Source organism: Antedon mediterranea, chromosome 5 (assembly GCF_964355755.1).
Source record: "Antedon mediterranea chromosome 5, ecAntMedi1.1, whole genome shotgun sequence".
NCBI lineage: Eukaryota > Metazoa > Echinodermata > Crinoidea > Comatulida > Antedonidae > Antedon > Antedon mediterranea.
In genome coordinates, this window is record NC_092674.1 from 15,172,686 (window position 1) to 15,189,144 (window position 16,459).

General features: G+C 33.4%; 1 protein-coding gene across 1 annotated transcript; it reads left to right on the forward strand.

The window, feature by feature from the left end:
* Positions 1-3,172: 3,172 nt before the first annotated feature.
* On the forward strand, positions 3,173-5,620 carry LOC140049728 (uncharacterized). Its single transcript, XM_072094675.1, has 3 exons — positions 3,173-3,266; positions 3,438-4,146; positions 5,516-5,620. Exons 1-3 carry the CDS (start codon positions 3,173-3,175, stop codon positions 5,517-5,519), a joined length of 807 nt encoding a protein of 268 aa, XP_071950776.1. The 3' UTR covers positions 5,520-5,620.
* Positions 5,621-16,459: the final 10,839 nt, after the last annotated feature.

Here is a 16,459-nt window from a genome sequence, read left to right on the forward strand (position 1 = left end):
TCTCCTCAGTGCAAGAATGTGCGTAGTTGTTGATCGTGCCTGACGAAAGCCATTCTGGTTGGGGCGTAAAACTTCATTAATCACAGGACGTATCCTATTTAAAATCAGGCGATTGTAGATCTTTGCAGCCAATTGTGATAATGAAATACCCCTGTAGTTATCTGGTTTTGAAAGATCACCTTTTTTCGGAATATGAACGAAATTCCCCATTCTGATGGCCTGTTTCCATCAAGAATTTGATTGCAGAAAGAAGTGAGAGCTTTCTGGGTGCCAGGTAATTTCCATATTTCGATGGGAAGACCGTCAAGACCAGGTGCTTTGCCAGATTTCATCTGTTTGCAGGCAATTGACACCTCAGCCTCGGAGAACCTCTCGGAGACTATCTGGTGGTTAAGTTGAAGATTTTGACGATATCCATGTCATCTACCACTGAAGTCTCCACCGATAGTAATTTGTGGAAGTGAGTTTTCCATGCTAGAAGACGATCCTCTCCCATGATGCAGGCACTTTGAGATCTCTTCCCTGAGAGTTGTTTGACAAGTTGCCATGCAGATCTTAAGCTGTTGGCCGATGCTGGTTGATCGAAAAAAATGACCAAAAAAACACATTTTCTGGTTAAATTATTCTTTAAAATGTCAATGGACACACTGTATGGTATAAAATGGAAGCATATACAATATGCTACCCATTGCTACCCAACTTGTATTGAAATTTTTAATTAGGAATATAACTTTATGGAAAATGTGCATAATTGACTTCAGTATTTAGAATTATTATTAATTTATCTTTATCAGCTGGTACGACCTTTCTTGATGATTTGAAGTTGGGTCTAGTTACATTTATTTTAAAGAAACCTTCACGGGATCATACTTGCATGGCAAATTTTCGATCTATTTCTAATGTCGCTTTTTTATCTAATTGATCCTTGAGAAATGCGTTGCTTTAGATCTCATACATTTTCTTGACGACAATAATCTGTTCGACCCTCTTCAATCAGCATATAGAAAGCACCACAGTACAGAGTCAGCCATTCTCAAGGTGCATAATGATATTATTTTAACTCTGAATAAAGGTAATTGTCTTTGCTTCTGATACCATGGACTATTCCATTCTTATTGCAAGACTCTCGTCTATTGGTATCTGTGGATCTGCTCTAAATTGGTTCAAGTCATATTTGTCTTCTAGGAAGCAGCAGGTCCGGATTGGTAATGTCAAATCCACCTCTATCGACCTGAAATGCGGTGTTCCTCAAGGATCAATACTGCGTCCAGTATTGTTTTTAGTTTACATCTCGCCCATGAGTGATATCATTAAGAGACATTGTGTCTAATATCATGTGTACGCAGATGATACACAACTGTACATCAGCTTTAATCCAGCAGAGTTTAATGAGGCGAAATCGGTTATCGAAGCTTGTGTTGTTGATGTTCAGGATTGGCTAACTAAAAACATGCTCTTTTTAAACCTGGTAAAACAGAAATCTTATTTCTTCATTCAAAACACTTCAAGAAATTGGCCATTGCTAGAAACATCAATCACATCATCGTTGGAGGTTAGATATATCGGAGTTGTATTTGACTCAGCAACGATTATGTCCAGACATATCAACAACATTAGTAAATCTGATACCTACCACCTTCGTAACATAAGATCAATTCGCAAACACACTCCTCGCTTATTAAACTTGTCCATGCACTAATAACATCACGGTTAGACTACTGCAATGCCATTTTGTTTGGTCTACCAAATAAAGAACTTAATAAACTACAACTAAGTCTTTTTTTTTTTATACCAAATATTTCATTACAACGCTAGAATTATTTCACCTAAAATAAACTTACATTAATTTATACTCATTTTTGTCTAAATTTAATAAAATATGCATATTTTCCAAAAATAACATCACATAATTAAATACATACTAAAACATAGATGTAGAAACCACATTTGTCTTTTTAAACCCAGGAGTTGAGGAGTTATGAGCCATCAAATGCCACAAAAAGGTCACTGACCTTTGACCCTCAATATCTCACTAACGCAGCAACTAGAAGGCTGCAAACATTTTTTTGGTAATTATTGACACCTAAAGCTACAAGAAAATACCAAAAGACCTTTTATTAGAATTTTTTCAAGGTCAAACCATATATAGCTTCTACTCCCGTTAGACATTTCCCGCATGTTGTTTTGTTTACACTGACGCACGAGGGAAGTTTATTACAGGTAAAATATGAAACTACATTAAATTGAAAGACTCTATAATGCATAACGCATACATTTTTGATTTCGATAAGATTAAATTCATCGAAGATACTATAATGTTTCTTTTTAATTTGAGTAGTACACCCCTATCGAAAAATAGACAATCCCGGTAATTACTGTAGCCGACCGTCGGCTACGTAGTCGTCGTTCGTCGTTTGTGCAGCGCACAACACGTGATAGTTTTAACGAACAAAATAAATGCTTGGAGATCGACAAATGGACCTTTTAGTAGGACTTTATGCTTTCGCCAAAATGATTATTTAATTATCTATTTTATCATTATGTCATCGCCAAAATGGCTAAAGTAGCCGTTTTATTTTTTGCCAATCTGGAAACGTTTTCGCCCATGGCGACTTGGCGATCGGCCAGTGCGAGCCTAGCCATTTGCCATTAGGTTTGCTGACCATTTGCCATTAGATTCGCTGACCATTTGCCATAGATTCGCTGACCATTTGCCATTAGATTCGCTGACAATTTGGCATTAGATTCACTGAATTATGAAAATTTGAATCTAGTTTTGCGTTTTCCGCCAATACAGTGTTTCATACCTTCTTCTTGTTTACTTCCCCCCTCCTTCCCCCGGCCCAGTCAACCAGAGCCAAGTGCCTGTGAAAAATCCCCATTGCTTAACATGGGGATCCAATCCCCATTGCTTCAACAGTGCCTTATTTTGCAGTGAGTTGTCCATTTATGCTTTTGGTCATTTAATTTCAGAAATGGGGAGCCAACAAAACAGACTTTGAGACGGTCACGATTACTTCCATAGAAGACACGAGATTGGCTTGTCCATCTGATTTTCACGAATTGAAGTACCGGTACAAACTTGGAAAGTGAAAAAGAATGTACAGCTCAAATCCACTTTCATAAGAACTGTAAATTGAGCGATTTGCTAGATAACCGCAACTATGATCAGATGGTGTCCACATTGACGAGAGAAATCCAGCCACTGAAATACTTGTTTGAGGGACCTAATGACTGTTGGGCTATGCTTCATGTCCATTACAAAGGTAATTATTTATCGGTCACAAATGGAGTATCTGTCCTGCTTCAGTTAGGATTAGTTAACCCATGACATTTTGAACCCATGGTGAAATAATTTGTTGAAATTTGTGTAGTTTTTTCAAAACATCTCGCACAACAATTTAATTTCAAAATAATTTGTTGATTTATACTTCCAGAAATGGAGATGTCGGTACTATCCCGAAAACTTATGCGCGCCTTCCTATTCAGCATGGAGGATTCTCAAGCAAGAGAAGCTTTGAAATCGCTAGCCGATAAAATTATCACCCTATTAAAACTCAACTTGGAGGCCGTAATAACAGAGTCCTCATCCCCCGTGTCATGCTTTGCGACCTCAGTAAAAGTTAAAAATCTGCTCCAAAAGAATTCATCATCCGCTTCTACATCAACTTCTGCAGAAAAATCTTCTTCACCAGAAACCAAACAAACCCCAGTAACTACCCGTCGTGTCAGTTTCAACCCAAATATTGGTGATGCATATTTCTCCACTTCCGACGTTCTCATTTTCCATATGCCACTATTGGACAAACCAATGAAAGTAAAGCTGGTTGTTTCGGTGAAAAAAGGTTGCAGCGATAGTGCCATTGCTGATCTTATAACACAACTATTATCCAGATTGCCTTACCAAGGAGGTAATTTGATCTTCGGACTTCATATGAATTCGATTGAAGCAACCGTATGTGCAGTCGAGCATAAACTCCGGAATGAAGATCCATTGAAACCAGTTAATGTTTGTATTTGGTCTCCTATCTCATTCAAAAAAATGTCGCATCCCTTCAGTATGGAAAGCTTCTGGGAGATGATATTGGACATTGGTACTATACTTACAAACGGAACTAAATACAAACCCAGCTACAGCAAATGCAGGTAATATCATTGAGATTTTCAAACTTATTTATTAAATCTTTTAGCCAACGATGCAAGCAATGGAAAGTAAAACTAATTTTTAATTTTGTTGCGTGATGATTAACCGATGCTTGATGGATTGAAATGGAACTTGATAAAAATATAACTATTATAGCTAATAATAGGAGAGATAGTGCAAATTGGTGTTATACTTAATACAAACTGTATTGATATGACATTTATACAGTAACAGTACAGTATCTTCTCTTTATCTTCCTTATGACTTTTCTTTGTATACTCCTCCTCCCTCTCCTGCTTCTGAAATTGATTCTTCCACCACTTCTTCTGCTCATTCTCTACCTACTCTCCAATTTTCTTTCCTATCCTCTCCTTCCAACCAGTATTCTTCTTCTCTACCTCACAACCATACTTCTAATCCATCCCTTTCTTGTTTTCCACCTACTCCTCCTAATACTACTTCCTCTTCTACTCATTCACCACAATCCTTTCCTTTTTCAACTGATGGATTTCAATCCAATTCCTCATCAGTTTCTGATTTTTGTATTTTTTTAATCCTTTCTTTAGGCCTACTACTTTCTCTTTTTCTTATTTTTATACTACTTTCGTACTACTGGTGATAATATTTGTATTCATATTTCCCTCTTATTTAATTACATGGGGGGTGGGAGGGATGTGATTAAAGAACTAATTAAATAGGTAAGTAATTAACTCAGTACCTTGATTAATAATACTAACCTTGTCTCGAACATCTTCATGCTTGGTTCTTTGAGTTGATCACTTACCATAAGCACTTAATATATTTTTGGCAGTTTAAAGACAATTTATAAAATATACCATTTATATACAGAGGTCTCTTGTATGCAATGTACACACTATTGCTATTGATATTTATTTTTCTGATAAATACATAATACAGTAGTTATTTTGAACAATTTATCATGCAACACATTTCAAACATATTTCATAAACAAATAAACTGCAATTCTTTCATAACCGTGCATATAGATTAAATGCACAATGCGCTACAAAACTACAAACTCATTTGTACAGAAACAAGCGCTAGAGTAGGCCTATAGTAAAGTCTTCATCAGTATTAACAAAATTAAGCTAAGGAAATCATTTAAATTCCTAAATATATACAGTACATTAATATTTTTTAGTTACTAATAATTCTTCATTTCATATATAGAATTTGGTGATTCATGTAAGGCTATGATTTGAATTCAAGTTACGAAACATGCGCAGTTGACTATAAGTGTCAGCTTTTGATGAGTTAAACACTCCTAAATTTGTATCAAAATATACTTTTTATTTTACATTTTCGGAAATTATTTTAAGAGTCACTCCATGATATCTTTTCTAATCTTAGGTAGACTTCCTTCAAGACATGAATGCAGAGAAGCCATGAGAAAACATAAAGTCCTTCAAAGACGGAAGCCAGACAATATCAAAGATTTTGTGAGGAACCAAATAACCAGATTTTAAAAAAAAATGTTTTTAATCGATTATGCTACTTTATGTATAGACTAGGGCAATAACGATTGACGATAAATAGATAATCATACATTTTTCTTGGATAAAAATAAAGAAATTAGAACAGTGTTTGTTCTAGAACTATAGGATAATCATGTAGGCTGTGTTTGATATAAATAAAAAAATCCAATCAAATGACGTCATGATCAATAAAAACAATAAAATCGTTGTATTGTAACGATATTATCTACTACTAATCATGACGTCATTTGATTGGACGTGTGGAAATATTATTTTCATCAAAGGCAGCATAGATGATAATCATATAGTTCTAGGATGAAAACTTTTAACAATTCTTTTGTTTTAGGTATGAAAAATGCATATTTATCTTTTTATCGTCGATCGTTATCACCCTAGTGTAAATAGGCGTTTAATATAGAAAGCTATTATCTTGATAAATGCCCTTTGCCTATTTTTCTTGTTGATATTAAGGCTTATGCTGATATTAAGGCTTATGCTGATATTAAGGCCCATGCTGATATTAAGGCCCATGCTGATATTAAGGCCCATGCTGATATTAAGGCCCACGCTGATATTAAGGCCCACGCTGATATTAAGGCCCACGCTGATATTAAGGCCCACGCTGATATTAAGGCCCACGCTGATATTAAGGCCCACGCTGATATTAAGGCCCACGCTGATATTAAGGCCCACGCTGATATTAAGGCCCACGCTGATATTAAGGCCCACGCTGATATTAAGGCCCACGCTGATATTAAGGCCCACGCTGATATTAAAGGCCAGGTGCGGGCAAAAAATTTCTATTGATCATACATTCCAATAATTATCGACCTATAATTTCCCCTATGTTTCATAATTTTTGGGATTTTATTTGTGTTGCAGGAGCTTTTTGAAAATTAGCACTTTCATATCAGTGGGGGGATAGTTCAAATTACACAGTAAAATCTCTATTCTTTTGTACACAAATTTTGAAAATAGAGAGGCATTTTAAAAAGCTATGAAAAATAAACGGTGTGGTAAAAAATGTTATCAGATGACTAAATATAGGTAATATAACTTGAATTTTACATTTCTGTTATTTTTATTCAACTTCAGAATTTTATTTACATGCTATAGCAAAAATTATCCACCGTATATCCACCATCTTTTTTCACCTTCTAGGGAGTCACCAGAAATGTTATTACATTATGTTAACTACAACTACTGAAAAAAAGTCTTCCTGGTTTTTTTGGCAGAATTTTGCCAAATTTTGTATTTGACCATATTAGGGAAAATTCATGGTTTTTCATCTTGATTTCTGTTACAAATATTTGATTTATGTACAATTAACCAGATATTATATTTAAAATTCATGCCTCTACCTGAGCTTTAAGGCCCACGCTGATATTAAGGCCCACGCTGATATTAAGGCCCACGCTGATATTAAGGCCCACGCTGATATTAAGGCCCACGCTGATATTAAGGCCCACGCTGATATTAAGGCCCACGCTGATATTAAGGCCCACGCTGATATTAAGGCCCACGCTGATATTAAGGCCCACGCTGATATTAAGGCCCACGCTGATATTAAGGCCCACGCTGATATTAAGGCCCATGCTGATATTAAGGCCCATGCTGATAAAAAAAAAAATTTAGTTTAAGTGCTTTGATTTGATTATCATTAGTCTTTGAAAAATATTTAGAAAGTTTATAGATTTTTCATTAATCATGTTAGTAAGTAAAAAAAAACAATTTTATTTATGACTAAAGAATACTTGTATTTTTAAATCCATTCAAAACAGCAAGAGTAATAATGAGACCCGATTGTTTATATTTACATACGTTTAAGAATTTTCTTGTTTGCTAAGTAATTCAATAATGATTCCTAGTAATTTTACTTTGATAACAAATCTTCAAAATATATGTTGATGTATGTTTTCATATTGAATATGAGGATATTGTATTGTATTTCAAGTTTTTCACTTGTTAAATTAATGTGTGCTGAATCTCTGTCATTGAGAAACAATATGCCATGGACATACCTGATAGATTGCCATATTGGTTGCAAACAACAGTTGTTTTAATTAGTGCAAATGTTTATTAACCTTTATGTTAATAAAGTATGTAATTTCAAACAATTGGTTATTCAATTGATATTTCTTTTTTTCTGTTGAATTGAAAAAAGTTGAACAATTAAATATACTGATTGAAATTATTTTAAAATAGAATCTCTTATTGTCCATTTAACTGGTTCTTCACATTGATTGAGTCCACGGTTGCATAGATTAACGCCAAGCAGTTAATGCATTTGTCCACGATAAGACAGTCTAAATCTATACACTAAATGTGCATCCCTTCTTCATTAGTAGTCCACGGTTGCATAGATTAACGCCAAGCAGTTAATGCATTTGTCCACGATAAGACAGTCTAAATCTATACACTAAATGTGCATCCCTTCTTCATTAGTAGTCCACGGTTGCATAGATTAACGTCAGGCAGTTAATCCATTTGTCCACGATAAGACAGTCTAAATCTGTACACTAAATGTGTATCCCTTCTTCATTGCTAGTCCACGGTTGCATAGATTAACGTCAGACAGTTAATGCATTTGTCCACGATAAGACAGTCTAAATCTATACACTAAATGTGCATCCCTTCTTCATTGATAGTCCATGGTTGCATAGATTATTATTATTGCATGTTTATTCACATATTTTTTTTATTAATTATATTTTCAGCCTCTGCTATGATTAGTACCAAGTATTGTTAATCAGTCACCACTTCTCAGAGTCATGCTTTCAACAAGTCTTACTTCACAATTTGATGTCTTTTAAAGGTAATATATTGGTCATCTCAATATTGATTTATGTTTTAAACCATCAGATAATAGTGCTAGTAATAATTGTAGCAGTACAATTAGAAATTAAATTTAGTTAATTTGAAATGCCCAAATTCAATTTAGCTTTCCCTTCCCCATCAGCTGTTCTTGTTTGGGTACATTGTTAAAAATCACAATATATGATACACAGAAATACAGTCTGTTTAGGTCATGAAAATGAATAATGCATTAACAATGTTATAAGTTTTATTAGTATACTAATGACTGAATATAATGGGTTTTTTTTAAACAGTGATAATGGATAAGAAAGAGGATAATCTAGAAGTGGAAGTGGAAACAAGATGAACAATACATTTAGGAAGAAGAAAAAAAGGAGATGATTGAATATAACTATATAGTCTATATTTTCATACACATTAATTCATGTTAAAACAAAATGACCATTAAACAATTTTAAGCCCAATTAAATAGAACAAAGCACCCAAGAAAATGACTAGAAATGTAATTTAACAGGTGAAATTAATTCTAAAGCCAATACAAAGCAAATACATTACAATTAAAAATGAAGCGAGAAAAGTGTAATGTAACACATCTGAGAATTGTTAGTAAAGTATTATATTTCAAACCCAAAATTAAAACTTTTTTTAGACAACTTCTAATGTTTATTAAAATGTGCTTTCATGTTCTTGCACATTTACGATAACATTCTAAAACGTAAAGAGACCGACCCCCACATCAAACACTCTCATCAAATATAGGCCTACAACACAAAATCTCCAAAGGAAGATTCGTAAGAATGATGTAACAAAAAAGCCTAATGTAAATTATATCTGTTTAACAGAAAATTCAAAGGTATGTATTTAACTTTTAAACACAGTATGCCTACCCTATGTACCATTAACAATCCACATTTTTTATATATAATTTTTTTTTTCTAGATTTTTCAAACTTCTGGGTTTGAAATACCCGCAAACAAGCTAAATCAATTTTACAATCCTCTGGAATATACCATAGCAGAAACTTTTGGTTTGCCAGAAAAACAAAAGAATTGGACTAAAGGCAACTAGAGCTGAGGTGCAGTATAATTGTAGTTATATAGATTCACAGTTTTTTTTACTCGGGATACCAGAGTCTAGGACTCCCTCATCTTCTCCTCTTCCTCCTCCTCAGTCTGGACACTATTGAGCCAAATTTCAAGTCCTATTAGTTCTTTATGCGACGTCTGACAGCTCTGAAACATGGCATGCATATACTACTAAAGCTATAGAGAAAATGTTCGTACTTCAACCGGATGCAGAATTATGACGTCAAACATGGTACCAATCGTGCTTGTTTTTAACTGATAAGGTCATATAAATGAAATATATTTCATAAATGAAGCACAAGAACATGAAAGTATTACACATCACATCCTTACAGGTTTTCCAATACAAGAGGGGCAAGGTGATGATAGACCGTAAAAAAAAAATTAAATGTAAGCTGTGGGGAACCCATAGCGAGGCTATTACCGATGCAAACATCGGACACACTGTCACTCTAACTATAATGTTGAGATTGAGGTCTACAATGACGCTCAACAAATCAAGTCTTTGGATTTGACAACCTTATATAAACGTAAGAAATTAGTTTTAAAAAATATATTCAAAATCACATATTACTGTTACAGCATAATGATTTTGGTTCCCTGTATCCAATTTTTGCCAAAAGCTAAAGTTGCAAGATAAGTTCTATCTATATCCAGCTATTTGAGCAAATCATTACAGCTTCACTCGCCTTCTTAAAACAAGTAATATGCCTACAAGATGACAAAGAAAAACGTACTTCTCTTTCATTTTCGTCACACGAGTTGATGATTCTGAAAAAACGTATCAATTGACCATCATGACTGTGGATGAAGAAATTGATCCAGAACCTAAGTATATAAATTCAGATTTACACAAAACAACATTCACTTCACTAACGCGAGTTTCTTTTCTTTTCATAGAAAAATTAATCTCCTTACAGAAAGTGATGTTGGTCTACTACGTAAATGTTTTCAAGTCGTTAAACGTGACTGTTGAAGAATTTACTAACACGTTGCCAATAAAATGGAAAATAATAAAAAATAACGAATCAATTAAGTCAATTCAAATAATGTTAATTCAAATAATGTTAAGATATGAATACGTTAAGATATGAATACGTTGTGAAATGAAGATGTTAAGATACCCATGGATGACTTGTTTTGACAGCATATTCTTGTCTGGCTGACTGACCTGGATGGTGTTTACCTGTGTATTTGGGACCCAGACAGTGGCTAGATAGTGATAATAATTGTTAGACACTCTCTCTCATTCAGGATACTGCAGAGAAAGCAGGTAGCAAATAATGTTCAATCTTGCACAGTATTACATTGTATCACAATCACAAACAGAAAAATAAAATGCCAAAATAAAGGGTGTAGGTGGAGCTACATTGGAATAACAGACGATAAATGATTTTACGAATGTGGCATGGCTGGTCCTGAAGTAATGAAATTAACATCCTAGTCACAATTACATATATGTGATTGTGAGTCAACAGACAGAATTTATGAACTGGAAAAACAACAAAGAATCCATTGAAGATGCAGTACAACATTGAAACAAAGGTTGTCTTCACCCTATCAACGAATAGAGGTGTGGTAAAACCCTTTCATATAAAGATTTGTTGATTTGTTATTATTATTATATTAGCATGAAGAATGGTTAATTGATTTTAGTGTAGGAATAGTTTACAATGAACACCAGACCATGATTTACTGACATTTCTTCTCATTTTTTTTAATGTCTCCTAAAGAAAAGAAGTTACTGTAAATGTAAACCTTTGAACATAGATGTAAAATTAGCGGTTACTAATCACTTTAAAGAAGAAATTGAACCTGGAACTGTACCAAATATGGAAATTTGTGTAGAGGCAAAACAACATAAATTAAATTAGATTAAATGTTTAGAGTTGAAAAGAAACATAGCAGATCATTTACAATTAAAAAGAAACAGTGGTTAATGATTTATAATCATAGGTGATTTACAGTTAAACAGGAACTGATGATTATAGATGTTAAAAAGGAACATAGTATTAGTAGCAGATCATTTGCAAACCATAAACAGTGGTTAAATACAATTGTTTAGCCATACACATCTTATTAGATCAATTCCATAAACAATATTTGATAATTCCAGATTCTTCAGACGGGACATAAAGCTGTTGGTCACTGCTGTGCGACCTAATAAAATTTAAAAATGAGTAGAATTGTCATTGTCTCTTTAAAAAAAAAAAAATCACAAAACGGCCAAAAGAAGGTAAGAATCAGATGACTGGAAATGTGTTGCTAAGCATCACATAGCAGAAGACAAAGACCTGGATGGGTATTTTGCTGTAAAAAAGAAGAAAAGGGTAACCAATATTTTATGCAGAGTGGTGAAAGTCAGGCATCATTGCAACAATGGAAAGAAAAAACATTCTTTCGAAATCTGTGAAAAGAGAAAAGAACAGTTTTAAACGAATAAGACACAACACAGACTTCATACATTGACATTGATCAATGCATTATTAATAATCTAATTAAATAAAAAAAACCCATTCATGCTTATCATGATCTCCCATCAGCCGCCCACCAAAGTATTAAACGGACTAAGCTCTGGTTTGGTATTGAACGATATGTAATAGGCTGCGACATATATAACAGCCATAAAAGGGGGAGCAAGAAAGTCCACTCAGAACAAATTAACAATCACTCAGGGGCCCCAATGGAAAGTGTTCACATAGACTTTGCAGGACCATTTCCTCAGTCCAGTAGTGGAAATCTGTATGTACTAATGGTAGTGGATCAATTCACAAAATGGGTAGAGGATTACCCGGTGCCCCGACAGACTGCATATCTTTATTATCATTAAATTGCAATATACATAATGAAAAGCTTTATTTTCATTATTAGTCATCATTTAGTTAGCAAATGATTATTTGAAAAGTATATATTACAATTTTCTTTCCTATCCTCTCCTTCCTCCCAGTATTCTTCTTCTCTACCTCACAACCATACTTCTAATCCATCCCTTTCTTGTTTTCCACCTACTCATCCTAATACTACTTCCTCTTCTACTCATTCACCACCATCCTTTCCTTTTTCAACTGATGGATTTCAATCCAATTCCTCATCAGTTTCTGATTTTTGTATTTTTTTAATCTTTTCTTTAGGCCTACTACTTTCTCTTTTTCTTATTTTTATACTACTTTCGTACTACTGGTGATAATATTTGTATTCATATTTCCCTCTTATTTAATTACATGGGGGGTGGGAGGGATGTGATTAAAGAACTAATTAAATAGGTAAGTACCTTGATTAATAATACTAACCTTGTCTCGAACATCTTCATGCTTGGTTCTTTGAGTTGATCACTTACCATAAGCACTTAATATATTTTTGGCAGTTTAAAGACAATTTATAAAATATACCATTTATATACAAAGGTCTCTTGTATGCAATGTACACACTATTGCTATTGATATTTATTTTTCTGATAAATACATAATACAGTAGTTATTTTGAACAATTTATCATGCAACACATTTCAAACATATTTCATAAACAAATAAACTGCAATTCTTTCATAACCGTGCATTTAGATTAAATGCACAATGCGCTACAAAACTACAAACTCATTTGTACAGAAACAAGCGCTAGAGTAGGCCTATAGTAAAGTCTTCATCAGTATTAACAAAATTAAGCTAAGGAAATCATTTAAATTCCTAAATATATACAGTACATTAATATTTTTTAGTTACTAATAATTCTTCATTTCATATAGAATTTGGTGATTCATGTAAGGCTATGATTTGAATTCAAGTTACGAAACATGCACAGTTGACTATAAATTTGTATCAAAATATACTTTTTATTTTACATTTTCGGAAATTATTTTAAGAGTCACTCCATGATATCTTTTCTAATCTTAGGTAGACTTCCTTCAAGACATGAATGCAGAGAAGCCATGAGAAAACATAAAGTCCTTCAAAGACGGAAGCCAGACAATATCAAAGATTTTGTGAGGAACCAAATAACCAGATTTAAAAAAAAAATGTTTTTAATCGATTATGCTACTTTATGTATAGACTAGGGCGATAACGATTGACGATAAATAGATAATCATACATTTTTCTTGGATAAAAATAAAGAAATTCCAGAACCTAAGTATATAAATTCAGATTTACACAAAACAAAATTCACTTCACTAACGCGAGTTTCTTTTCTTTTCATAGAAAAACTAATCTCCTTACAGAAAGTGATGAGATGTTGGTCTACGACGTGAATATTTTCAAGTCGTTAAACTCGACTGTTGAAGAATTTACTAACACGTTGCCAATAAAATGGAAAATAATAAAAAATAACGAATCAATTAAGTCAATTCAAATAATGTTAAGATATGAATACGTTAAGATATGAATGTGAAATGAATATGTTAAGATACCCATGGATGACTTGTTTTGACAGCATATTCTTGTCTGGCTGACTGACCTGGATGGTGTTTACCTGTGTATTTGGGACCCAGACAGTGGCTAGATAGTGATAATAATTGTTAGACACTCTCATTCAGGATACTGCAGAGAAAGAAGGTAGCAAATATATGAAATACCAGATCACTATATATACGTCTAATTTCTGCAGTAGCATCTAATTATAATAACTACAGACTTGGGGCAAGTCTAATTATTATCAGATGTAAATAATAACTCCGTAATTGATCCGTTTCACTCAGCGCGTACAAAGCACATCATAGTAATATTAAACTGAAAGGTGTTCTACTAGCACGTTAAACATGACAGGTTGCGCACGTAAAACATCAAAAATATTGCAAAATATTCCATACTTTTAAAAATGATACAGTTTATTAGAATGCGAGGTTACCCCAATTTTTTAAATTTTATTTTGTTACAGGCTACATTATTTACATTTAATGTGTAGTGCTACCGACTTTGAAATTAGCGGTACCGGGATTGAATCCCAGCAGGGGAAGTTAAAATTTATGGATTTTTTTAGTTACACTGGACAGATAGTTTATTTTTTAATTAGCTAATTCATATCTGAAAAGTACTTAAATGTGCAATTTAACATAACACGTCGTAACTTGGTCAACATAATTATAGACACTGAAGTTGTGCAGCCAAACTTCTTGACGCTGTCAGAGCCGCATAGAACAATTTACGCACAGTTTTTTGACTTCGAAACAAATAAATAATCTTTTTAAGAATGTTTTTCTTTACCTCAACTTGCATCAAGGGGTTCATGACTTACCGAGGAATACGAGGAATCTTTCTTCGAATTTGCTTCAGCGGGTACTTATTTGGCTCGATGTGTAGTGCAGTCGACTTTGCTATCAGAGGTACCGGAAAGTATGTGAATGTGTTTGCGGGCGGATAACCAAACTTGTCCTAAATGACAAGTTTAAATCTAGTTCTACAATTTAAGGCCTACTTTGATTGCATCTTCTTTTTGTATGCTTCCTCGGATAATATGTTCAATTGGTAGGGAATGTTTAAAAAATCATTTTAGTAGCAATTCACACAATCTACAGCATTTATTTAGAAAAGAGGCCCTCTTTTCAAATTGCAAAAAGTAATCTCTTAAAGAAGCTCAAGAGTCCAAAAAAAGGAGGAAGAAGATTCTGATTCCCTAATGCCAAACTCTGAATGGGAATACCACACGGAGAAGCATCCTATGTTCAACATTATAACTCTGAGGATGAAGCTATAACACTATATACAGTCTTCAGTTTGTTGATTGCAAGAGACAACTTTGAACTGTACTTAACTGCATGCCATAGCACCATTACTGTGCAAGATTGAACATTATATTACATTGTATCACAATCACAAACAGAAAAATAAAATGCCAAAATAAAGGGTGTAGGTGGAGCTACATTGGAATAGCAGACGATAAATGATTTTACGAATGTGGCATGGCTGGTCGTGAAGTAATGAAATTGACATCCTAGTCAGAATTACATATATGTGATTGTGAGTCAACAGACAGAATTTATGAACTGGAAAAACAACAAAGAATCCATTGAAGATGCAGTACAACATTGAAAGAAAGGTTGTCATCGCCCTATCAATGAATAGAGGTGTGGTAAAACCCTTTCATATTATAAAGATTTGTTGTTGATTTGTTATTATTATTATATTAGCATGAAGAATGGTTAATTGATTTTAGTGTAGGAATAGTTTACAATGAACACCAGACCATGATTTACTGACATTTCTTCTCATTTTTTTTAATGTATCCTAAAGAAAAGAAATTACTGTAAATGTAAACCAGTTTGAACATAGATGAAAAATCAGCGGTTACTAATCACTTTAAAGAAGAAATTGAACCTGGAACTGTACCAAATATGGAAATGTGTGTAGAGGCAAAACAATACACATGGTTCAACATAAATTAATTAGATTATGTTTAGAGTTGAAAAGAAACATAGCAGATCATTTACAATTAAAAAGAAACAGTGGTTAATGATTTATAAAGAATATTTGATTCTTCAGACGGGACATAAAGCTCCTAAATTTGTATCAAAATATACTTTTTATTTTACATTTTCGGAAATTATTTTAAGAGTCACTCCATGATATCTTTTCTAATCTTAGGTAGACTTCCTTCAAGACATGAATGCAGAGAAGCCATGAGAAAACATAAAGTCCTTCAAAGACGGAAGCCAGACAATATCAAAGATTTTGTGAGGAACCAAATAACCAGATTTAAAAAAAAAAATGTTTTTAATCGATTATGCTACTTTATGTATAGACTAGGGCGATAACGATTGACGATAAATAGATAATCATACATTTTTCTTGGATAAAAATAAAGAAATTAGAACAGTGTTTGTTCTAGAACTATAGGATAATCATGTAGGCTGTGTTTGATGTAAATAAAAAAAATCCAATCAAATGACGTCATGATCAATAAAAACAATAAAATTGTTGTATTGTAAC